Source organism: Chlorocebus sabaeus, chromosome 23, assembly GCF_047675955.1.
Source record: "Chlorocebus sabaeus isolate Y175 chromosome 23, mChlSab1.0.hap1, whole genome shotgun sequence".
Taxonomy (NCBI): Eukaryota; Metazoa; Chordata; class Mammalia; order Primates; family Cercopithecidae; genus Chlorocebus; species Chlorocebus sabaeus.
The window spans coordinates 31,838,083-31,863,388 of record NC_132926.1 but is presented as its reverse complement, the minus strand read 5'-3'; the positions used below and the strand labels follow the sequence as shown (position 1 = coordinate 31,863,388).

The 25,306-nt window shown below is 52.8% G+C and overlaps 1 protein-coding gene across 1 annotated transcript in view; it reads right to left on the bottom strand.

The window, feature by feature from the left end:
• Window positions 1-25,306, bottom strand: part of CAMK2A (calcium/calmodulin dependent protein kinase II alpha) — a 69,862-nt gene that overhangs the window by 18,686 nt on the left and 25,870 nt on the right. The window contains exons 4-14 of the mRNA XM_008014977.3: window positions 18,605-18,659; window positions 17,811-17,876; window positions 17,618-17,690; window positions 14,481-14,583; window positions 13,012-13,095; window positions 12,781-12,875; window positions 11,706-11,828; window positions 11,244-11,327; window positions 9,351-9,393; window positions 6,734-6,774; window positions 420-468 (exon numbers count right to left, since the gene is read on the bottom strand). Of these exons, the coding sequence (XP_008013168.2) occupies window positions 420-468; window positions 6,734-6,774; window positions 9,351-9,393; window positions 11,244-11,327; window positions 11,706-11,828; window positions 12,781-12,875; window positions 13,012-13,095; window positions 14,481-14,583; window positions 17,618-17,690; window positions 17,811-17,876; window positions 18,605-18,659 (816 nt within the window). The remainder of the gene's footprint in view (window positions 1-419; window positions 469-6,733; window positions 6,775-9,350; window positions 9,394-11,243; window positions 11,328-11,705; window positions 11,829-12,780; window positions 12,876-13,011; window positions 13,096-14,480; window positions 14,584-17,617; window positions 17,691-17,810; window positions 17,877-18,604; window positions 18,660-25,306) is intronic.

The window sequence follows — 25,306 nt, the reverse complement described above, 5'->3', positions numbered from 1 at the left end:
GTGAAACCCCATCTGTACTAAAAATACAAAAAATTAGCCAGGTATGGTAGTGGGCATCTGTCATCCAGCTACTTGGAAAACTGAGGCAGGAGGATCGCTTGAACCCAGGAGGCAGAGGTTGCAGTGAGCCGAGATCGCGCTACTGCACTCCAGCCTGGGCGACAGAGCGAGACGCCATCTCAAAAAATAAAAAAATAAATAGATAAAATAAGAAAACCTATCTACGCACCAGCAGTAGTTCTAGTACACCCCATGGGAATGGTGCCTCCCGGTGTGCCCAGTTTATAAGGCACCAGAGTGAAGCTCTCTGTAGACGAGCAAGAAACGAGGTTGGCACATGGGAGCTGTCAGGAAAAGGGGGTCTGTCCAGCTGGTTCCAGGAAGTCTAAGGGGTCCCCACACTGAAGGCCCCTCCCTACCTTTGGTGTCTTCATCCTCGATGGTGGTGTTGGTGCTCTCTGAGGATTCCTGCCAAAGAGAATACAGGAGATGGTGAGGCCTGCCTGGGAGCGGGATGAGGCATGGCCAGGCCCTGGCTGCCTGGTGACGCGGCTGGTTTCTGTGAGCCTCACAGGCTCTGCCTTCCGGATGCTGTCCTGAAAACCCTGTCAGATTCTCCAGCCTCAATACGGGGAGGGCCCAGCTGAGCAGGTGGCCGGGGGCTGGGGTGGGGGAAAGGGATGGCTGCAAGGAGAACCCTGGCCTTTCTGGAAGAGCTGAGGGGGGTGCTGGGTCCTTTCTGCTCGAGGGGGTGAAGAAGGGGTGTGGAGGAGCAGAGAGACACCATGGCGGCCGCAGAGTGGGGAGGAACACACACTGGCAGGGGAGGAAGAGAGAGAGAGGGAGGCCCAGTGTGAGAGAGAATGGGCTCTTCAGAGGGGAGAAAAACCACACGACTGAGTGAGACAGTAATGGAACCAGAAGAGGGAGGTGGGCCACCATGCCACCAGTGGACCCTAGACAGAGGCAGGGCTGGTGGCTCCCCTACCACCGGCGGGCCTGGTAGCCTTACACCAGCTCAAGAGGGGCCTCCGTGGCACCTACTACTTTGGCCAAACCAAGCCCCACCCTCGCCGCAATTGGCACAAACCAAGCCTGAGATGAGTCTAGAGCAGAGGGGCAGGGAGAAGCGAGAAGCCAAGGGCTGGACATAGGATTGGGTTCAGATCCACCTTCCTACCCGAGGAGGGTCTCAGGTCTGCTGTCAGCCTGCTGGTCTGGGCCGTGGAGTTGGAGGTGTCAACAGAAACACGCAAACAACACACACACACAACACACATATTGTCACACAAGGCACACGTACCAAGCACGCCCTGAGCACCCTCTCCCCGCCCCAGGTTCCCAGTGCAGCCTGCAGGAGGGAGGCAGGAGCAAAGGGTTCGAGGCCCAGCATTTACCGGCGTTAGGAGACGGCAGACACTCACCATTAACTGAACGCTGGAACTGGACTTTCTTTTCTGGAAAAACAAGGAGAAGAGATGGGACAGGAAAAGACACAGCGTGAAAACGGCAGGGAGCAGAGGAACGACAGGGGAGGTTTGGGAGGAGGATGGGCCTCGGGGTCATCCTCTGTAGTCCTTTGTCGGCTTGGCATCGGGACAAGGAGTCAAGGAGTCAAGGCCACCAGCAACAGTTGACCTGGCAGGGCCAGTCCTTGGCCTGAAGCTCTGGGTCCTCATGCACACTGTCTGGGTCTAGCAGTCTAACAGCCAAGCTCATGGCCAAGCCTCCCTGGGACCAGGGCTACCCACCCTGCCTAACTCTGATGGCAAAAGCCAATCCTGGCTCTGGATGCCAGGCACTGGAGGCCTCCAGATTCCAGTGCTCTTGAAGGACAAAGGGTGCTCAGGCCTGGAGGTGAGGCCCAATGTCTTCTCCTAGGCTCCCCGTGCATCTCGGCTCGGAGGACCTCATTCCCAATTGACTGTCACAGTCACTTGGGAAACTTGTTACAATAAACAGAACCAGGTCCCCTCTGAGGAGTTTGATAACTACGTCTGGGGTGCAGCCTGAGCATCTCCATTTGAAACAATATCTGCAGGTGATGCCAAAGCAGGGCCAAGCGTGGGAGCCAGTCCTCTAAGTAGCCTTTGAAATCCAGCTTGCATTCACAACCTCCCGGTGGCTGGCCTATTCCACCCCTTTACACTGATGGAGAAACTAAGGCTCAGCCAGAAGTGGAGCTGGGTCTAGAACTTGAGTCTTTTGGCCCTGCCATTCAGCCTACACTAGCATTTTGGGGATTTGTAGCACCCCCTATATTGGCTGTGGAACCAAGAGAGGGAGAGGGGGACAAATGTAAATTACCTTATCCTTCCCTCAGCTCTCCAAGCCAGGAGTCTTAAAGACTCCCATTCACAGAAGGTGGTAGGTGAAGACGGACCCTTGCATTGCACAGATGAGACACTGAGGCCCAGAGAGGTGCGGTGGTCTGCCCAAGGCCTCACAGCAACCCGCTAACAGAGCTGAGGCTAGAACCCAGGCCCTACATTCAGACTCTTTCCTCTGTCCAGATCTCCAGGCACCCATAGTCAGACCCCTCTCCAAAGGCTCATCCTATCCTAGATGCCCTTACACCGGAGAGGCCAGGAGGCCCCTCTGCCTGCTGCAAAGAAGGGACTCAAGGAGCCCACAGGGTAGGCCTTTGCCACGGGAGGCGCTGGATATGCCTTGAGGGTCTCAGGTCTAATTCTGGGTTTCTGACTCTAAGATCCAGTGAGCCTCTGCCTGCCAGGAACTCAAGGCCCTGTGCCTTCCATCCAGGGCCTCCACAGAGGGGACAGGGTGGCTCGATGGGCACTTCCAATGCCCATGTGCTCACAGGGGCATAAATGCTCACAGACCCTGCATTTTCCCCAGCTGGCCTGGATGGTGTGGTTTCCACAGTCACCAGCCTGCAGTCAGCCCCTCATCTCCTCCCTCCCTTCCCCTCTCCTCCCTCCTCTCCTTCCTCTCCTCCTTCCTCTTTTCTTCCTCTCTTCCCCTCTCTCCTTCCCTCTCTCCTCCTTCCTCTTTTCTTCCTCTCTTCTCTTCTTCTCCACTCCTCTCTCTCTTTTACTCTGCTCCCTGACCCTCCCCTCTCCTCCTTCTTCTCTTCCTTCCTCTCCTCTCCTCTCCTCCTCCCTCTTTTCTCCTCTCTTCTTTCCTCTCCTCTTCCCTCTCCTCTCCTCCACCTTCTTCCTCTCTTCCTTCTTCTCCTCTTCCTCTCCTCTCTTCTCCTGTCCTCTCCTCTCCTCCCCTCCCCTCTCCTCCTTCCTCTTTTCTTCCTCTTTTCTCCTCTCCCTTCCTCTTCCCTCTCCTCAACTCCTCCTTCTTCCTCTCCTCCTTCTTTTCCTCTTTTCTCTCCTCTCCTCTCTTCCCCTCCCTTCCCCTCTCTTTTCTTCCTGTCTTCTCCTCTCCCTTCCTCTTCCCTCTCCTCTCCTCCTCCTCTCTCTCTTCCTTCTTTCCCTCTTTCCTCCACTCCCTTCCCCTCTCTCCTGGTTGTCCTCCTTCCCTGGCTGGAGCCAGGCCAGGCACAGAATGGGGAAGAGGCCAGGTCCCACACAGCTCAGCTGTCAGCAGAAACCTGAGGAGCCACGCAGGGGCCAGGATTTTCCAGGCGGGACACGAGGAGGAAACACAGAGCAGAGACTGCATCAGAATCGGACGCACAGTGACAGGATGGGACATGGGGAGAGAAGTCACGATGCACAATGGGACACCAACAGGGGCAGTGAGTGGGGCTGAGGGGAGTGAGCAGTTGGCCCTCCTCCTAGAAGTCCAGGCCTAGGGGTGGCCAGGAGGGGGACGTTGCTTCTTGGTGATAGAAAGGCTTTACTTCCCTGAATCACAAACGATGATGCTAATAATCTCGCGTTGATCAGCACTTTAGTTCGATTTAAAGGGACTTTCACTGAAAGTAGAAATCTCCCTTTCACCAGAAGTAGAAATCACATCTCTTAGAACCACATGTGGAAGCATGGTTCCAAGGTTAGCAAGGATGATAGAAACAGTACAGTCAAAATTCGCCTTGAAAAGCCCTTCAAGGCCCATAAAGTACAATATAGCATCATATCTCTGCCATTCCTGCAGTGCTGGAGCCAATCACTACCTCTTCAGTGAAGCCCCGGATGAAACGGGGTTTGTCTCCAGCCACGCAGCGGTAGGAGGAACGTGTGCCTCCCCACTGGGCTGAAGGTGAGATAGTTAAAGGAGCCTGTGATGTGGCCCTCTCACCAGCCCCCTGCAAAGAACTGCTGTGCTCCCCTGGAAGAGGCCACAGAATCGCTGGCCTGGGTCCCCCAGGGGGAGAACGGTAGGGCCCAGACTCAAACCCATGGCTTCTTGACTTGCCATCCAGTTTCAATCATACTGAAAATGCACCTGGACCCCCAGCTCTGCTGTTCTCCCCACACTCCTTCCAGGAGCAAGACATGGCAGGCCAGGTTCCCCAAATCCTGGGCCAGGCCCCCAGGTTATTCTCATCTTCCAATAGGACTTCTTCCCTCCTCCATCCAAGGGAGTGAAGGAGGCTGAGCTACAAAGAGATGGTTGGGCCAGGAGTGGCCTTCGAGCTCCTCTTCTTCCACACCCAGGCCACCCTGAGAAGTGTGTCCTGCACTGCAGGAAGCAGTGACGCTTTGTCCAGCTGTGCCCACTGGAAAGCCTGCAGTGGCCAGCAGAGCCCCACCATGCTGTGAGCTGTCCTTGCCATCTGACAGCTTCTGCTTCCTGGCCTTGCCCTAAAAGAGCTAATTAGCATTTCTTCCCAAGAACTAGCCTGATGGAGGCCTCTCCTGACCCCTTGCCCAGCCTCTACCAAGGCCACATCCAAGAGCCAAGCAGACCAGGGCAGCATCTCACTCTACCTCCTTAACCCACCAGTGTCTGTGGTCTCTGTCCCCACATCCCCCAGATCGGGGCCAAGGAGTCTGCTTTCCCCAGGGGGCCCAGCACCCCTAGCTCAGTATCTCCACACAGGGGTCAGAGAGGGCCCCAGCTGTTCCAAAGCTGGCAGCTCCCACACTGCACATCCCTCCGTTACCCCTGCACACGGAGGGGTGGGGAGTTGGCTCAGGGTTAACCCAAAACAGCAGGCAAGCCAAAATTCAATGCCAGATTCCATTACAGGATTTGGAATGAGTGCCTATTAACTTTATAAATTAAGTTGACTTTAGATCTGTGGTTTTCAAATATTCTTGAGAAAACTTTGTTTTCAAGAGAAATCTTACCCAAAAGTCTAATACATAAAATAAAGGAAAGATAATAGTGCCTAGCATCTCACGAGTGTGTATTGCATACCAGCACCATGCTAAGCCCTCAACGCGCATTGTATTAGTTAATCCTCACCAATAGCCTTAGGAGGTGGAGACCTCTTTTAACCTCGTTGCATGAATGAAGAAACACAGGCTCAGGGAATGTAAATGCCCAGTCAAGGTCTAGCTGCAGGCAAGCCCAAGGGCTGTCTTCACCATGGTCATGTTTTGGTTGAAGTGGGTATGAGAAGCCCAGAACCACGTAAACCTGGCACCTTCCACATCCCACTGCGCTCCATGTACTGCCAGAGGTGCCTCCCCAGTCAGTACTTTTGGGATCTGAGTTCAATTTGAAAACCACTGTCTTGGACTAGTAACCAAATAATTATGCATTTCTCTAGCACCCAAGATGAGAAGTGAGAATAATTAGATAGGATTTTCTTGCCTTTTTTGTTTGTTTTTAAAGCTGCAATCTTGGAAATGATCATCAAATTCACACCCCACTCATTGTACTTATGGGAAAACTCAAGCTGGGAGGAGAAGGCTAAGGGCAGAGGGGAGACCCAATCCTGGCCTTGGGCATCTAGCCCAGACTCCCTCCCATGCAACCTTGACAGACCAAAACCAGCGGCCAGAGACCATAAATGCTTCTTTAAACAAAGCCATCAAGCCACCAGCACACCTGGCTGTATTCATACAGCATCCCACACCTTCCAATGTCCCGGGCACACCCAAGCCCTGGGGCCCTAGCCAGGCAGGGCTCTAAGCCCAGAAAAAGGCAGGGTCTCAAGAGAGGATAAGATTGAGTGGCAGAGGAGGAGGGAACTGCAGAGAGCAGGGGACCAGGCCCCAGAGAGCAGAGGGAGAAGAGAGAAGAGACGGGAAGGAGGACCACAGGTTGTGGAGGGACTGCAGGGTAACTCGGGCTCTAGGGGTGGGACAGGGCAGGCCCTTGGAGCCGGGAGGGGATTCTGGCACTGAACCAGCACCAGTAGGCCTTAGCGGGAGGGGGCACCTTGGAACCCAAAGCCTAGAGGAATGGCTGTCCATCCTCCACGAGCTTTCTGGGTGGGACTAAGCTGTACAGGGGGGCAGGGGTCCGATCCAGCCCACACATAGGCAGGACGGAAGTCACCCCTCATGACCATTTCTGTCATCTCCTTGCACCCTCTCTTGCACACCAGCTCTCCAGCCCTGGAGAACCACAGAAATCTCCTTCTGACCTGCCCCTTTCCTTGCGTCTGCCCCAGCCCCAGCACAACTGTCACTTCCACCCTCCTCCAGTCCCCCTTCTCCCATCTGCCCCCAACAGTCACGGCGTGACGGTGGGCACCAAAGCCCAGCTTTTGGGTCTGGAGACAGCCTGGCCATGAATGTGGCCCACGTCTGCCCAGGACACCATCAGCAAGGCCCAGGTCTTACTCCAGGCCTGAAAGCCGGTCTCTGTTGGCAGAAACGCTGCCAGAGCCAAGCCCTGCCAGGCTCCTGGAGGGGCTTACCTTCACACCATCGCTCTTCTTGTTTCCCCCACTCTTCCCTCCTGTGGAGGAGAAAAAGTAGAGGGTTAACAACACCAGGCAGGGCACCAGGGCCCACAGGGCGAGGAAGAGCAGCATCCACAGGCAGCCAGAGGGCAGACTGCAGGGAACAGAGCCGGCCCAGCGATCGTGGGGGAGGCCTCCTCCTCTTCCTCCTCCTTCCTCCTCGGCAGCCCAGGGACTGCCAGTCGCCTGCTGGGTGGGCCTGGGTTCCCCGCCTTCTCAGCAATCTCAAGTATAACCCTCTGGCTTCATGGGTTGAGGGAGGTGTCCAACACGTCCCAGGACTGTGGGCTGCTGTTTCAGCCCGGGGATTCCCTCTGAATTCCCGTCACCACCGCGCTGGCGGTGGCCAACCCTAGGCCTGGCTGCCTGGCCCCAGGCTGGACACGCCCTCCCGGCCCTGGCCCTCTCTAATTTTAGCCCCATGCTGCTGCGGAGGTCATGTGTCAGCCCTGCCTACTCACTCTGGACAGCTGCAGGCTGCGTCTTATGGGTGACAAGAAGCAGATGCCCCCACTGGGGCCCACCCTGCCAAAGCACCTATCCCCTGCCTCTCTCCTCAGGCCATATAGACCTCCCCAACCTCAGACTCCAGAGCCCCATGCTGGCTCTGGCTATGGCCCGGGTGGCCGGGACAAGCAGAGCAACAGCTCTCTGGGGGCCTCCCCTGCTGTCATTTCCCCTTACCTCCCTCCTCACTTCCTGGCCAGAGCCCTGGAAGTAGGCATCAGCCAGGAAATGGCCTGAATGTCCAACCCTGCCCACTGGCATCCGGCTGCTTCAGACTTAAGCAAATACCTTAAATGCAACAAGGTATCTGCGAAGTACTTAGCACAGCACTTGGCACATATGCCGCACATGCTCAGGAAATGGTAGTCATGATAAGACTTCTCCTGGTGGCCTTGAGACGGGGAGTTAGGAGGAGAGTCACATGAGCCACTGATGCCTCAGGGGCTCTGAGGCATGGGACTCATGGCAGGTTACCTTCCCAGTTACCCCCACATTTCCACCTATGATCCCTTCAAGGTTCTCATTCCAAGCTCCCTACTTGCAAACCAAGGCAGGTGCCATCTCTGGATCCAGAAGCTGACAGGAATGGCTGTCCATTCACCACAGGCTTTGGGGGGTTGGACTAGGATGTGCGGTGGGGCAGGGGGAGTGCTTTCTCCTTGAGCCTCAAGGTGGACGCCCCTCTCAGCTCCAGCCTACTGTCACAGGACTGTGGGTCCAGTGAGGCCACAGCATCTACTTTTCAAGAGACGAGAGCAATCTGGAGTTTTCTATGAAATTTCCTAATTTTTAAGTGTTAGAAACTCATTTGAAAAATTTTTTAAAACACCTCTACTTCCACAAAGCATATTAACAGATTCAATCCAGCTCACAGGCCGCCATTTTGTGAGCTCAGGACTAGAGTTCTCTAGGGTGCTTCAGTTGTTAAAAAAAGACTCTGACTGTGTAGGTAGCTCATCTTTCAGTTTACGGAATGGCACGATCCTTGTCCAGGGAGAGGGTGGGAAGGCAGTTTAATGAGGTGGGAAAAGCCCAGTCAGAAGTTCTAGTATCTGCCCACCTCTGGGTCTCACTGCTCCCAACTGGTTACATGGGCAAGTGGACCCACTCAATGTAGTCGGTTGCCCCCTTCTCAGAGCTGCCCTCTTGCTGTGGTGCTGGCCACAAATCTGCAGCAGCTTTCTCAGCTGGCCCCAGCCCCAGTCAGAGGGCCCCTCGGGTGAGCTTTACTCTATCTGCTATCTATATCTGCTCTGCTGCCTGCCAGCGGCCTGCGCTCCCCCAGAAGGAAGCCTCTGGCGGGCACTGGCCCCAGCTCTCTCTGATGTGCCAAGAGGAGCTTCTTGCTAAACCCTGACAATAATCCCTTCCCCTTCTCTCTGCGAAGCCACATGCCTCAGGTGATTGGGCACTCCCTGCCTTAACCAGCCCTGTTTGGCCAAGGGCCTGGGACGCTCCTGCCCTCGACTCCCTGGTGACCCAGCCCAGTTAAGGGCACTTGCTCTGGGGTTGGTCAAACCTGTGCTGAATGCAGGCTCTGCCTCTCTAGCCATGCGACCTGGGACAAGTCAGACCTCACCTTCCTGAGCTTCTGCTTCCTCATCCCAAAAATAGGGATGGCAGCATCCCCAGCATCCCCTCTGCTACCTTGTCATGCAGGCCACCTGAGTGGAAGCATGGGACTGCGTAGCACAGGGCTCCAATCATGGTGGGCAATATTGTTACTCCCTGGACCTGGCTCCATCCCACCTAGACCTCAGCCCCCTGCAATCGGAAGCCTTCCCCTCTAGGCAGTCCGGCCTGAGAACCCCAGCACTGCTGTAGGAGTAGGGAGCCAGACTAAATCTCTAACCAGTCCTGGTGGGCCCTGGGCTTGCTAACGTTTGACCCCTCTTCACTTCTGGGCACAGGCCAGGGCAGGTGAGCTAAGCCCTTAGTCACAGAGTCCTCTGCAACTCCCTCTCCCCAGGCCCAGTGACCTGGGGGCACCCAAATATCTGACAGGACAGTGCCCCCAACGAACTGGTGCAGGGCTTACTGGGGACCCCAAGGTCCTGCCACCTACCGGAGAAGTTCCTGGTGGCCAGCATCGTGGTGAGAATGGCTCCCTGCAAGAGATAAGAAGAGGGCAGTAGGAGAGGAGGCCAGAGTGAAGGGACACAGGAGGGACAGAGAGACGGGAGGGCCATGGGGAAGGAGAGGCAGATACTACATTCAGAGAGGAAGCCAAAGCCTCTGCCCAGCCCCTCCATTTGTCCCAACCCCAAACCCAGCCCAGAGCCCATCCCTCACCCCCTGGAGAAGTCGGGGTGAGCTAGGCTTTAGCCAGTACAGCTCCTAGGTCAAGGCCGCCCTAGGGGCAGATATTAATGGACCCCTTGGCCTGGCCCAAGCTGATGAACGTAACTTGAGGGACACCTACCAGCAGAGGCTCCTAAAGACGATGGACTTTTCTTGCTTGGGCAACAATAGCAGACCTTGTGTCCCCACCTCTTAGCCCTCTGCCCCATGCTGAGAGCATCTTGCTCCAGGACTAGCTCATCCCTCCATGTCTCCTGAGCTCAGAGAATCCAGGAGGACCCTCAATGTGGAGAAAGCCTCTTCCATCAACAAGCAGGCTGGGGGCCAATGGCCCCTTTGGTTCCAGAGCCATCTGAATCAGGCTTGACACCATCTGAATCCCACCGCTTATGATGTTAAGAATCCCTGATTCTGATATTTTGAGACTTCCTCTGTGACACAGCTTCCACTGTAGGATGGGGATGGGACTCAGTTCTCCTGGCATCATGCTGGCCACCACCCCTTGGTCTGTGTCCCCATCCTGAGCCTTCACTCCAGGCCTGGGAGCGGCAGGTAAGGATGTTCCACAAGAGCTGGGGCCTCCGCCTCTTCCCTCATCATCCCCAGTATGCTGATGACTCCTCTGTTCCACTGGCCAGGGGCCCCTTAGTGCCTGGCAAAGGCCAGGCCAGGAGCTGTCACCACCCGGAGAGCACACAGAACCTGCAAGAATGTGAAGCTCTGGGCCCACCTGGGTCCCACTGAGCTTCACTGGGGCCACGATCACTATCTGAGTGCCTCAGCCATTCCTCCACAATACTTGGCAGCTGGGGCCCCTCCCCCATGAAGGTCTCAGGTTCAGTCACGTCTCATCCCCAAAGCTCTCCCCAGCCACTCTGAACCACTTGTGGTGCCCCTAAGGGGTCAGGTGCACTTCCAAACTTCTACACAGGCTGTTCCCTCTGTCTGGAACACATTCCCATTCTTGTTTTTTTTTTTTTTTTTTTTTTTTTTTTTTTGAGATGGAGTCTCGCTCTGTTGCCCAGGCTGGAGGGCAGTGGCACGATCTCCCTCACTGCAACCTCCACCTCCCAGGTTCAAGTGATTCTCCTGCCTCAGCCTCCTGAGTAGCTGGGATTATAGGCATGTGCCACAATGCCTGGCTAATTTTTGTATTTTTAGTAGAGATGGGGTTTCACCACATTGGTCAGGCTGGTCTTGAACTCCTGACCTCAGGTGATCTGCCCACCTCAGCCTCACAAAGTGTTGGGATTACAGGCGTGAGCCACTGCACCTGGCCACACGTTCCCATTCTGACTCTAACTTGGTTAATACCTACTTTTCCTCCAAGGTCTCAGCTTAAACGCCCCTAGCTCCAGACCCAGAATACCATTGTCCTGCTGCGTTCTCCCACCACCTTGAGGCTTACCCAGGCACAGCACTCACCACTGCCCCGTAACGCCCCAGGAACTTGTCTGTCCTCTCCACTAGAGCAAGGGCTCAGTCACTTACCGCTCACTCCCCAAGCCCAGCCTGCTGTCCAGCATGCAGCAGGTGTTCAATAAATGCTTACTGAATCAGTGAAAGAAAGAACTAGTGAGCGAGTCTCCTGGCCTCTGTGGAGACCCAGGCAGAGTTAGTCCCATGGCCAGGACTGTGGAGGGTGAGGACCTGTTACCTTCAGTTTCCTCCTGGCATTGAACTTCTTCAGGCAGTCCACGGTCTCCTGTCTGTGCATGCAGGATGCCACGGTGGAGCGGTGCTGGAGGAAGTAGGGGAGAGGGCTGTAAGTGGAAGGCAGGCTGGAAGACAGGCCCACCCAAGGGTACCACTCAGCAGGGCGTCTTAACGGAGGTGTGGTTGACATCTTGGGGAGAACAATTCATTGCTCTAGGGGATGTTTCAGGGTGTTTAGCATCCTGGCACCACACATTCAATGCCAGTAGCACAGTCAGTTGTATGCCAACCCAGAATACTCACTCCTCGTTTCCACACTACCCCTGAGAACCACAGCAGGGGCAGTCTCTTGGATTAAGCCCTCTCAGCCCCATGGGCCAGGGGCAGGGCCAGTACTCTGTAGCAGCCTGGACCATAAGGTCTGGAGGGGCTCCTGGGAGAGGTCCTGCTGAGGGAGGCTCACCGAGATCCAGGGGTGCTTAAGGGCTTCGGCAGCTGTGATGCGTTTGGATGGGTTAATGGTCAGCATCTTATTGATCAGATCCTTGGCTTCCGGGGTAACGGTGTCCCATTCTGGTGATGGGAACTGGAAGGGGCAGAGAGGCCAGGTTTGCCCAGCCTGCCCCAGGCCACCCCTGCGATCCCCCAGCCCCTGACTGGCAGGGGAGCAGGCAGGGGTCCTACTGCCCATCCACTCGGACATCCACACCAGGAGGAGTTGGGGCTCCTCACTACAGGGGAGGGGCAGGGCCCCCTGGCCCTGTAAATATCAGAACACAGCGGAGGGAAAGGAGGCCTCCCTCCATCCATCATTCTGAGACTGTGCCTTATTTGGAGAACAGCCAGCCAGTGGCTTTAGCCTAGACTTCAGAATCAAAAGGCCTGGGTTCAAGTCCTGGCTCTGCCTCCTGGGTTGTGTCACCTGGGTAAGTCACACGACCCCTTGAGCTATCTCTAGAGATGTTATGAGAACTAAATACAATATAAAACATATAGCACAGAGCTTAATAGCTATCTGCATAAAATCAATATAGCTTGGTAGTTAGAAGCATGGATGGTAGAGCCAGACTGCCTAGGTTCAAATCCCACCTCTACCATTTCTTAGCTATGTGATTTGGGCAGTTACTTGACCTCTCTGTAGCTCAGCTTCTCTATATGTAAAATGGGAATAGTAACAGTACCTATGGCATAGATTGGTGTGAGGATTAAACGTAATAATATGTGTAAAACATTCAGAAGAGTGCTATAGAATTGTTAGCTATTATTTGTATATATGACAGAGAAAGAGAGAAACCCTGGCTTGGGAGGCTGCCTCTCCCCGACTCCTCACTCCATTTTGGTGCTGCTTCTTGCCTTCTGGGGCCCCACAGGATAAATCTCCAATCATTAGGCACAGCATGGTAACCACTTGGCCCTGGTCAGTCTTCATGCTCCCCTGGGGTTCACCCCTGCACCAGAACTAGAGAGTGGCTTGGCGCTGGCTTTCGTTGGAAGGGCACCAGAGGATGATGGGGGCTAAAGAAAGGAGCAACACTCACATCATAGGCGCCGGCTTTGATCTGCTGGTACAGGCGGTGCTGGTCCTCATCCCAGAATGGGGGGTACCCAACCAGCAGGATGTACAAGATGACCCCTGGAGAGAGAGCCAGAGAACCTTCAACCCACGGTGGGGAGGAGACATGGGGGAAGGGGAGTGATGGGAAAGGAGAGAGGGGCCCCAGAGGCCAGGGTGCAGCCAGGGGCACTAAAGGGCCTTAGGATGAACTCACCACAAGCCCACAGGTCCACAGGCTTCCCGTATGGGTCCTTCCGCAGCACTTCTGGGGAGAGGTATCCAGGAGTCCCTGCAAACCCTGCTCCCAGACACACAGACAGGCAGACACATACACAGAGGTTGTCTCGTAAGTAACCTGGAGCAAGATCCTGCTGGAAGAGGGGATGAGGGTTGCTCTGGAGCTGGGGAAAACAGCCCCTGCCCCTCAGGTGCACTTGGGCTTGTATTGTGCAACCCCAGTCGGCCCAAGACATAAGCTTGATGAGCCAGCAAAGCCTCTAGATCAGACCCACAGCTACCTAGCACACCTGTCACCACTTTCCACTTCAGAGCCAGTAGTAATCAGTCACAGAGCTTCTTCCTACTGGGTCCTGACTCAGGATCATAAGCTTCTCAGCACCACTCTTCCAGGAGCCACTAGCGATCCATTGCTGGTGGCTTCAAGATGAAATGCACCTGCCATGTCAGCCCCAGGCTGAGAGCTAAACCCTGGCCCACTCTGCACCCCCTTGTTGAAGTTGGTCATGGGACGTCGGGAGGCCTGTCCTAACTGACTTTGCCCCTTGGGTAAGTCTCTTTATCTTCTAGTCCTTATTTCCTCATCTGTCAAATGAAGGATTAGGGATTTCTATCTTAAGTGCCTCCCAGTGTTGTTGAGAGGGTCAATTGAAATAATGGACACTCAAGGTATTCTAACAAGTAATTTTAAGAATAGTTACAAGTTACTGAGTGTATATGCTAAGCATTGGGCTGAGCTCGTCATATGCCTGGTCACATTTAATCCTGACACGACTCCTGAGGAACATACAATTATTATCCCCATTTTACAGACGAGGAATGAAGGCACAGAGAGGTGAAGTGACTTAGCCAAAGTCACATACCTTATAAGTAGCAGAGTCTGGATTTGAACCCAGAACTCTGGTTCTTAACCATGTCTCAATATTGCCCACTAAAAAGTACTCCCAGGTAGCTGAAAGAGGCCCAGTTATACCAAAATCACAAAGCAGGCTGGATCATCTGAGTTTAAGTCCTGATCTATCCCTTTTAAACTTTCTTGACCTTCTGCAAGTTTCCTGCGGGTTTTTTCCTCATCTTTAAAATCAGGATAATAATCTCAAGCACCTAGACTATTAGGGCAGCTCTGTGGAAACTTCCCTAAGGCCTTCAACCACAGGGAGTCCTTTGGGGAGGAGAGATGGCAGAGGGGAGTGACAGGAAAGGAGAGAGGGGGCCCCAGGGAGCCCTGTGGAAGCCTGTAGGTTCCCATGCCTGGGCCCTGGGGACACAGATGGGTGCTGCCCACTGGCTCAGAGGTTAGGTGGGGCAGGGCCTCTGCTCTACCAGCCCTGGCTGGCCCAGCAGCATCTCCAGCCATACCCACTCAGGCAGGGGGTTCCCAGAGGCTGATGTGTCAACACAAATGGGTGCTGACCCCCAACACTCCTGCCAGCCCACCCCACTTACCAAACCATGCCTGCTGCTCCCCCTCCACCTCTATGGCCAGGCCAAAGTCTGCCAGCTTCACTGCGGCACCCTTGAGCTTGGAGGCCAGCAACAGATTCTCAGGCTTGTCAGGACCAGAGAAGAGGGAGGAAGGGGAGGAAAGCGCCAAGAGACAGTCAGCAGATTCAGAGCCTCACCTCTGGGGGCCTGGGCTCACAGGAAGAACAGCCCGGCCCTCCGGGGCCCCTGCTCTCATCTCCAGCCCCGCCTCAGGTTCCTGAGTCTCAGTCCACGAGACCGGACTACCCTATGGCAAGACCTCCATCCGCTACAACAGAAAGGCCCTTTCTCCATCGGCCACTCCTCCCTCCCCACTTCAGGGTCTAGGGCCGGGCTGAGGTGAGAGTGGGGTAGTACTGTCACCACCACAATCAGGAAGCAGCAGCAGCAGCAGCATTGATTGTGCCCCTACTATGTGCCAGCCTCTGGTTAAATGTTCTGCGTGCACCATCTTATGTATCATCTCAATGACCCTTTCGGGTAGGTATTATTACCTACATTTTCCACAGAGGCCTTCTTACGCCCCTTGAAACACTCCATCTTGTTTCCACCTCAGGGCCTTTGCGCTCCCTGTTTTCCTCCTCTAATTTTTTCCCCCAAGCTTCACAAGGCTGGCCCCTCTGCTTTGCCCAGCCCTCAGTCTCATGTCACCCCATGGAGGAGACCCTCCACGGTTACTCTACCTAGAGGGGGAGCCCTCAGGCATCCTCCATCTTTGCTCCTGTTGTTACCTTCATAGATCTCATCACTATTTGCAGTGATTTTCCCCATCTGTCTATGTGCTTGTTCATCATCTGTCAGCCCTGGGGAATGTGAGTTCCTTATCTGTCCTGCTCACCACTGTATCACCAGCACCTAGGTTGGGGGGCCACACAGCAGGCACTTAATCAGTATTTGTCATGTATACGAAGATGAGAAAACTGACACTCAGAGAGGTTACGTGACTTGGCCAAGATCACGCAGCTGGGAAGGGATAGAGCCAGAATCGAGACAAAGTCTGACTCTATCTTCACTGCTCTAGGCTGAAAGATGATAAGGCTTATACATGGGGGCAGCGACTGACTTGGGAAGTTCCCACACCTGGCCTCTGGGGCATTGAGGCTGCCACTTTGCACTGGCTCAGCCTCCAGAATTCCTCCACTTCCTGCTGGTCCCTTCACCGTGGGACTCAGGATGGAGGGGGCGCTAACAGTGTGGGCTGATTTAGATAGTCCCAGTTTCTTACCCCAGTGCTGCCCACCTCTATGCCATGACATGTGGGCAAATTATTTCACTTCTCTGAGCTTTAGTTTCCTCTGAGAAAAATGCCTACCTTATGAGGTGGTGCAAGGATTAACTGAGATAATCTGTGTAAGCACTTCGCTGTGGCCTGCGGTAAGTGTTTGGTAAATGTTAGTACTCCTATTTTCTGCTTGCGGAGGGGCTCAGAGTCTCTGAAGACTGTTGGTTTTGAGTCCTCCTCTGATCCCCTTCCCAGTGGGACTTCTGAAGGGCCCCACCTCTGACCTTTCCCTGTCTAAAGCTAGGCTGGACCCAAACAAATATAGCTCCCTCCGCCTGGCTCAAAGGCCTCCTTTGTCCTCTGGGGACAATGTTCCTAACATGTCCTGGGTCTCGGTAGCTGTCCTGCCCTGATTTGATGAATGTGTCACTAATTATTGTATCCAGAGTGGCCTAAATTTGGGCTGCCTCTCCTCCTTCCTCCTCCAGTGCAGGGGCTGCAGCTATAATGGGAACAGGCCCTCTGGGAGAGCTGCCCTGCAGTCTGGCTGGAGACCCTCTTCGAATGCACACTCATCTCATCTAGACTGAGCCACAGGGAGCTTGCCTAGGGCTCGGGAGAGAAGCCATGGCCTGCCCAAGACAGTCAGAGAGGGGCAGGGGCTCTCTTCAGAGCACTGTGCCCCAAAGAGGGACCCAGACCAGTGGAAGCATGCCCAGGGAGGGTGCCCAGGATGAGGATGGCCTGGAAATCACATTCCAGGAGGACTGTGACAGGGGTGGGTACACCCTGCAGAGGACTTAGCAGCTACCACAAAGCTGCTAGAGTCCCTCTAGGGCTCTTCCAAGCTGGAGGTTTGGTCTCTGTGGGGTTCTAAACCGCAGAACTGAGGTTCAGGGCAAAGCCTCTCCAGCAGGGAACAGCGTCTCCCAGTGGTGCAAGGGGCTACCCCATGGGAAGTGAGTTTGCCGTCACTAAAGAAAAAAAAGTAGAGGTTTGATGGACCTCTGGCAGGGTCACCCTAGAAGGGGCTGCTGAGGAAGTAGGAGCTGGATAGAGTGGCCTTTTGGCACCAGACTCCCAAGGTCACAGGATCTGGGGTTAGAAGGCCAGAGTTCCCCCACCCTAGCTCAGGACAATTGAACTGCATGTTCTTGGGCAAATTGCTTGAACTCTTTAGGCCTTAGTTTCCTGCTCTGCAAAATGGAGACAATATGAACTACCAGCCACTGATACCATGAGGCTCAGTAGTGGAGATCTATGAAGTCCTTGCTGAAGGGGCAAGGCCGTGCAGCTGGTGCCAGTCCTAGACTCTGCAATCTCCTTCAGGTAAAAGGAAGGAGAACTGCATGGGACTAGAGTCTGGGTTTTCTTCTCCCCTGGCCTGCCACAGATGCAGGAACAAGACTAATAATGCATCTGTATACCAGGCCCTGTGCTATCTCATTTCACATCCTCACCAACCCTTTGCAGAGGTTGCTATGGCAACCCCCATTGTAAAGAATCCGAGGTTCAGGAAGGTCATGCTACTAAAGGCTGCATGGCTAGAAGGTGGCCTGGTTGAGATTTGGACCCAGCCTGCCTTCTTCCCCACCCACTGTAGCCAATCATGACAGTGTAACTGCAGCTCACCCATCCTGGCACAAAGCACGTGGGCTGGGAGTTGGAAGAGCAGGGGGCCAAACACAGATGCTCTACCTTCCTGAGCTCAGTTTCCTCATCTGAACAGTAGCAAAAATAATCTCACCCACCCCACCTTCCAGCCTAACACAGAGAAATTAAAGGGATTCTGATCATGTCCGGCTCTGCAGGAGTAGGGACGTGCAGAGGAGAGAGGGGCTCCCAGGGTGAGCCACACCCACAGTGGGTTGCTCACCTTCAGGTCCCGGTGCACCACCCCCATCTGGTGGCAGTGCAGCACAGCCTCCAGGATCTGCTGGATACAGTGACTAGGGAGAGAGAGAGGAAGGGGTCACGGTGGTGTGAGCACAGGCCTCCCCTGGGAAGCTAACAGCAGGCAAGAGTGCCCTGTCCCCAGGTGCCATTGCCAGGCAGCACCTGACACTCACCTGGCATCCGCCTCACTGTAATACTCCCGGGCCACGATATCTTCAAACAGTTCCCCACCAGTGACCCTGGGGAGACAGGCACGGAATCACCCTCCGATAGAGGCAACAGGTGCTGCCTCATCTGGAGGAGTCTCCAAGAAGCTAAGGATGGAGACCAGCGACCTCAGGACCTCAGCCACAAAAGGAGGGGCCCCAGGGTCACTGGGGTGTCCCCTGCTGCAATCCCCTTCCAGTCTTCCAGAGCACCCTTTCATTGACTCCAGCCCCCTCTCCTCTATCCCCAGCCCTTCTTCCCCACCTAACCCAGGTTGGAGTCCGGAGTTAGGGACACTCAGAGCACATCACTAGGCTCATTAGGAAGCCTATGGCCTCCCCCATGATTAATATCTCAAGGGCTATTTTTTATCGATGAGACTGGCCTCATCACTAATTTTCATTGCCATACCGGGAACTACTGTGGCCTAACATTTCATTATTGCTTCTCTTTGAATCAACACTCTTCAAAAAAAAAATTAAACGTATTCCAGAAGGAAACTTTATATTGCCACTGAAAATGGAAAACCAGCATCACTGGCCACAAATAGAAGAGAAGCAAAAATAAATATGGGATGAAAGCTAAAAGTGTTTGTTGGTGTTTTAGGAAAGTCAGCTTGCACTGCTTGGGTGGCAGGCCCACCACATTTGGGGAAACTCTGGACCACAAGAGGGAATTAAGCCCAAGAGGTCCAGTGAGGCCATCCCTGATTAGGCTGCCCCGACATCCTTGGCACATTCCAGGGCGGGGCCAAACTCACAGGTCGAAGATCAGGTAGTGGTGTCCCTCCTCTGAGATGCTGTCATGGAGTCGGACTGTGGGCGGTGCAAGGCAGTTGGTTACAGCGGGACACACTGCTGCCCAGGCCCGCCCTCCCTCTCTCCCTTCCCCTGTATATCCAACACCCCACACTCCCAGACAGTCACTGAGTACACACCAGGTGCCAGGTGCTTTGACAAGTGCCGGTGAACAAGGGCTCACTGCATTGAATCCGAATAGACCTCGGGCATTACTGAAAGGGGGCTGGGCTTAAACACTAAAGATGCCTGTTTAGGTCAGAGTTTAGTGCCCTCCCCTCTCCGAAATCCTGTTTGGTTGCTGGGCAGGCCTAAGTCATGGAAAGCCTGTGGCTCCAATCTCTGCCACTTACTAGCCGTGTGACTTCTGGCAAGTTGCTAGGACTTTCTGCGCCTCTCTTTCCTTGCCTGGACAATGAAAATGAAACCCCTGGACTTGCAGGCTTGTTATGAGAGTTCCAGGAGGCATGCAGTTGGTGCTCACTCAGTGCTGCCTGAGCTAATATCCTGCTCTGCTCCCAAGTCTGAGGAGATAATGGAGCATGGAGGCCAGAGGCAGGAGTGACAGGGTCCCTGTGTTCTGGCATGCTGAGGAGCTGTCATCTCTTCACACCCCATTTACCCAGAACAGAGGCAAAGCTCCCGGGAGCCCAGGGCTCCCAGCATGCACCCCTGAGCTATTAGAAGGAAGGGCCTGAGTCCTGGAGCTGACTCTGGGACCGCATCCTGTCAGTCAAGAGCAAGTTCTCACAAGACAGGGCTCACATCCTTCCCCGCACCACAGCCTAAAAATGTCCATGCAGGGGCGTGCTGGCTCGGTGAATGACGATTCATCCGCACAATGGAAAATGGCACAGCTGCTAAAATAATGCGGCAGTTATGTATCTACTCGTTCAGAGTCATCTCCAAATTATGTTGCTTGGTGAAAAAGCCAAGTGCAAAACAGTATGCGTAGTACTTTTTTAAAGGATGTATTTAAGTTTATATATGGCATACATCTCTCTGGAAGAATACAGAGAAGCAGGCACTGGGGGCGCCTCTGGGGAGGGGAATTGGGGGAGTTGGGTCACGAGAGGAGACTCACTTTTCACTATGAATCCTAGTGCCATCTGAATGTTTGCCAGGTGCATATATTTCTGACTCAACATTGAGTCCCCTGAATTGTTTATGGCTCTCATAACTGTACATGAAGTTTGGAGACAGGCAGGCATCAGATACCCCAGAGCTGGTGCCTGTAGGGAGAGGTGGATGGGCTCCAGAGATGGAGAGGGAGAGGGCACAGATTAAAATGAAAATTTAGGCTGGGAGCAGTGGCTCACACCTGTAACCCCAGCACTTGGGAAGGCCGAAGCAGGTGGATCACCTGAGGTCAGGAGTTCGAGACCAGCCTGGCCAACATGGTGAAACCCCATCTCTACTAAAAATACAATACAAAAATTAGCTGGGCATGGTGGCACACACTTATAATCCCAGCTACTCCAGAGGCTGAGGCAGAAGAATTGCTTGAGCCCAGGAGGCGGAGGTTGCAGTGAGCTGAGATCCTGCCACTGCACTCCAGCCTGAGTGACAAAGCAAGACTCCGTCTCGAAAAAATAAAAACTAAAATAAAATAAGATAAAATTTTTTAAAATAAAAATTTAGGCCAGGTGCAGTGGCTCACCCTGTAATCCCAGCACTATGGGAGGCCGAGGTGGGTGGATCACTTGAGCTCAGGAGTTCAAGACCAACCTGGGCAACATGACGAAACACCTCTAGAAACATCTCTACAAACAATACAAAACTTAGTTGGGCATGGTGGCAGGCACTTGTCGTCCCAACTACTTGGGAAGCTAAGGTGGGAGGGTTGTTTGAGCCCAGGAGGCAGAGGTTGCAGTGAGCCAAGATTGCCCCACTGCATTCCAGCCTGGGTAATAGAGTGAGAATGTCTCAAAATAATAATAATAATAATATAATAAAATGAAAATTTAAAACATTCTTTAATGATGACACATATTTATAAATAATAACTAAAAGATGTTTTAGATATATTCTAAAGCAAAATTTTAAATCTTAAAGGCATATGTAATTCTGCTTTAATTCCTTTCAACATTTTTTTATAAAAAATTCAGGCCGGGTGCCGTGGCTCACGCCTGTAATCCCAGCACTTTGGGAGGCCAAAGCAGGCAGATCACCTGAGGTCAGGAGTTTGAGACCAGCGTGGCCAACGTGGCAAAACACTGTCTCTATTAAAAATACAAAAATTAGCTGGGTGTGGTGGCAGACGCCTGTAGTCCCAGCTACTCGGGAAGCTGAGGCAGGAGAATTGCTTGAACCTGGGAGATAGAGGTTGCAGTAAGCCGAGATCACGCCACTGAACTCCAGCCTGGGCATCAGAGCAAGGCACTATCTCAATAAATAAATAAATAAATAAATAAATGAAATTCAAACATACAGTTAAGTGAACACCCAGATACCCACTACCTAGCTTCTATCATTAATGTTTTCCTATACTTGCATTACTACATTTCTATCTATTCCTCTGTCCATTGATTTATTTAATTTTTAGTACATTTCAAAGTAAACACAGGCTTAATTTTTAAAGTGTACATGTGTATTGGCCGGGCGTGGTGGTTCACGACTGTAATCCCAGCACTTTGGGAAGCTGAGGTGGGCGGATCATGAGGTCAGGAGATCGAGACCATCCTGGCTAACACAGTGAAACTCTGTCTCTACTAAAAATACAAAGCAAAATTAGCTGGGCATGGTGGCGGGCACCTGTAGTCCCAGCTACTCAGGAGGCTGAGGCAGGAGAATGGCATGAACCCGGGACGTGGAGCTTGCAGTGAGTCGGGATCATGCCACTGCACTCCAGCCTAGGTGACAGGGTGAGACTCCGTCTCAAAACAAAACAATAAAAAAGCATAAATGTGTATTTAACTGTATTTTTGGTGTGTAGAATCTGGCAATTCTATACCCGGGCCCTGCCCAGAGCCCCTTTGCTAAGTTGGTGCATCCAAACCCCACGTGCTGGAGTGTGGGATGCTAACAGCACCTGAATCCCTGACTCAGGCTCTGCTTCCAGGGAAACTGACCTAAGATGATATATGTAAGTATACAGTATTTGAGAAGGCACATATATCTTATATCATATGGTAGCACATATCATTAAATGTTAATTCTAGATGTGAGGTTATTGGAGATACTTTAAAAAGTATTTGTCTTCTCATTTATCTGCAAAAAACTTGTATTGTTAGTGTAACAAGGTAAAGTTTTGCAAAAGACTCTTCCCTCTCCCTGTCTTCCTCCACGTGTTCTCTGGGAAGTGAACCCTCTCCTATTCTTTCTGGTGGGCCATGGTCTCTAACTTCCCTTTCCTGAGTGTAAGAAGCTCTGAGAAGCCAAGCTACAGCTAGAATCATCTCAGAAAGGGCTTTTCGAACCACGGCAACAGGCTTTGGAAGGAGCCCAAGAAGACTGGGGTCCCAGATCTACCCTCTGACCCGGGGCCTCAGCCCCTTTAGAGAACGTCCTCGGGTCTCAGGGAAATTGACAGAATTGAGGGAGGTTTTCTCCAGACCTGACTCTCACTCAGATGGTGCCTTTGTGTTGATGGTAAGGGGCACACTGGTTGGAAATCAGCCCCTACTTTTGCAGTGCACCACATGCGTTATGATACTAGAGTTGGCTTCAGTCCCTGAGGTCGAGGCACACCTCAGAGCCCAGGAGACAGGATTTCTTGTTTCAGGGCTGTTTTCACACACAAAGCCTCCCCTCCCATCAGTGGAGGCTGCCTGAGGAACGACTCAGCCAGAACCCAAAATTCAAGGGCCATAGGCTATCATCACGGTCCTGTCTCCCGGTGGAGTGACTGACGTGTCTGCACGCATTGAGTCATTCTGTCACTTTTGACTGTTTAAAATATTGTCATAGAACAAACAAATCTGTAACCTAACTTTTTATTTATGAGGCTTGATTCATCCATTTCTGGCATGCCTGTGATTTTCCAACCGTGCATTTTTTTCTTGGAGGTTGAAGAACAGTACTTGTTCCCTTATTTTTGTGTGCCCCTGACACCACATTTGTGATATCCACTTGGGAAGCTAAATAGAAGGACTAGGAACAAGGGCTCTGGAGTCAGACTTGCTGAGTTCGTCTCCCAGATCCACTTCTTACAAGCTATGTAGCTATGGGCAAATGATTTAACCTCTCTGAGCCTCCCTTCCAAACAGTAGTGCTAACACCATTGGACTGCTGCGGTCATTAATGTGATGATTCCTGTAAACCACTTAGCACAGTACCTGGCACTAGGAAGAGTTCGATAAATGGAGATATTGTCATCTTCGTCACTGACCTACCATGCTTCCCTTCCCCACCACAAATCACCTACTAAACTTTCAGGTTGTCCCTAGCACAGTCCAAGTCCCCTGTGCCTTGGGGTGGCCTTCTGGCGTCTCCCTCATCTACAGGTGGTGATGGTACAGACAGCAGGTTACTGACCTCTCCCAAGAAGGATCTGGGAGGCAAACGCTTTGTGCACAACACAGTTGGACTGACTTGTGCTGAGCCAGGGACCTCACTGACTTGGTCCCCTGGGGACTGGGCAGTGGCCACACAGAAGCAGCGACCAGTAGTAACCTTGTCTAGACTGGCCAAGCAGGCTGAGCAGGACTCAGTCCAGCTTCTCTAGGGACAAACACACCTTTCGGGTTTTGAGCCCACATCTGTACCCCTTTGCACGTCTTTGGGAAGATTACAATTTTGAAGGAAGATGCTTAGAGGATCGGGAAAGTGCACCCCACAAGGAACCTTCCAGCCCTGATAGCAGCTCAAAGCTCCTCTGGGGTCTTCCTGTGCTGGCTGCTCAGCTCTGCTTTCCAGCCCCGCCTGTGCATCAGCCACCACCCCCACCCCCATCCCCCATCCTCACTTCTCCTGCACATTCTCAGTGCCTAGCAGAGACCTTGGCATGGGGTGGGTCTACGATGCAACTGACATCAGGTGAATGAAGGAAGGAGTAAATGACTCAGTAATGATGATGATGATGATGAAAGCTACCATTTCTGAGCTTTTACCACATGCTAGGTTTTGTGCCAAGTGTTTTACTTGCACTCTCATTTTACCCTCCCAATAGTCCTATAAAGTGGGTGCTGTGATTATCCCCACTTCACAGACGACGATACTGAGGCTAAGAGCTTCACAGTCTGCCCAAGCTCAAACACTTAGTTAACCGCAGAGCTGAGATTGAAACTTGGTGTCTGACTGCAAACCCCATTCTCCTAACCACCATGTTATATATAGTGCCTCCAGTGACAACTAAAAATCCTGATGGCCCCGAGGAAAGACAATCACATGGAGTTTCAGGCAAGAGGATGTCTTCAGGCAAGGTTGTTCTGAGGGAAGGTGTTGATTGGGGAAAAGGGGGGCAGCTTAATGATAATGACTGTTATCATGCTATGGTCTATTTAATCATCACAATCCTATGAGATAGGTATCAGTTCCATTTTCCAGACAAAACTGAGCTTCATAGTGGTTGAGCAACATGTCCAGGGTCACACAGCAATGAAACAGCAAACCCAGGATTTCAACTGTAGTCCGTCATCTCCAAAGCCATAACCTACTGCTCGCAGTCACACGCAGTCACATACACACATACACTCACATGCACACATTCACACACACTCTCCAAAGCCATAACCTACTGCTCCCCATTTTATAGCTGGGAATGAGAGGGAGAGGGAGGTGCAAACATGAGGAGGCAGTGTTTACCTGAGATAGCTGCAGTTGTGCAGCAACACACACACACACATTCACACACTCACACACACATTCACATATACTCACATACATGAATTCACACACATGCATTCACACACACATTCACACACACACACATTTACACAGACATACACACATTCACACACACATTCACACACACACCCACGTGCATTCACACACTCCACACACTCACATACACTCACACTCACATACACACATTCACGCACACACACACATACACACCTTCACACACTTACACACATTCACACACACGTACACAGCATTCACACACAATCCAACACTGTCACATACACACACTAACACGCCTTCACACACAATCCAACACTGTCACATAAACACACTCACACGCCTTCACACACATTCACACACACTCCAACATTGTCACATACACACACAGTCACATACACACACTCACATGCACACATTCACACACATTAATATGCACACACACATTCACTCACACACTCCACACACTGTCACACACTTACACACACTCCCCTCTTTCCACCGGAGCTGGTAGCCTCTGTAAGGATCATAAGATCTTACAGTCAGAGATCACTCCCAACCCGCTCCATCACACGGCTGGGGGGCTGGGGGCCTGGAATGGGCATGGGCGGCCACAGGACATTAGTAGGTCAGGGACCAGGGTTGAACCAGGGCTGCTCCCTGCCAGCCGCAGGCTGTCTCTCTGATGCTGGTCCTGGAGCCTCTGGCTGCTGTTTGTTCAGGGAAGGGGAGGTGCCTTCCGGGTATAAATAGCAGATGAAGATGCTTCTCTCTGGCAGGAGAGTTAACCCTTGGGGCCCTGGGCACGGAGAGAGGCTTCCCTGTCTTGTGAGAAGGCGTGGTGGCTGTCAGAGTCGGAAGAGTCCTTAGCGATCACCTAGGCC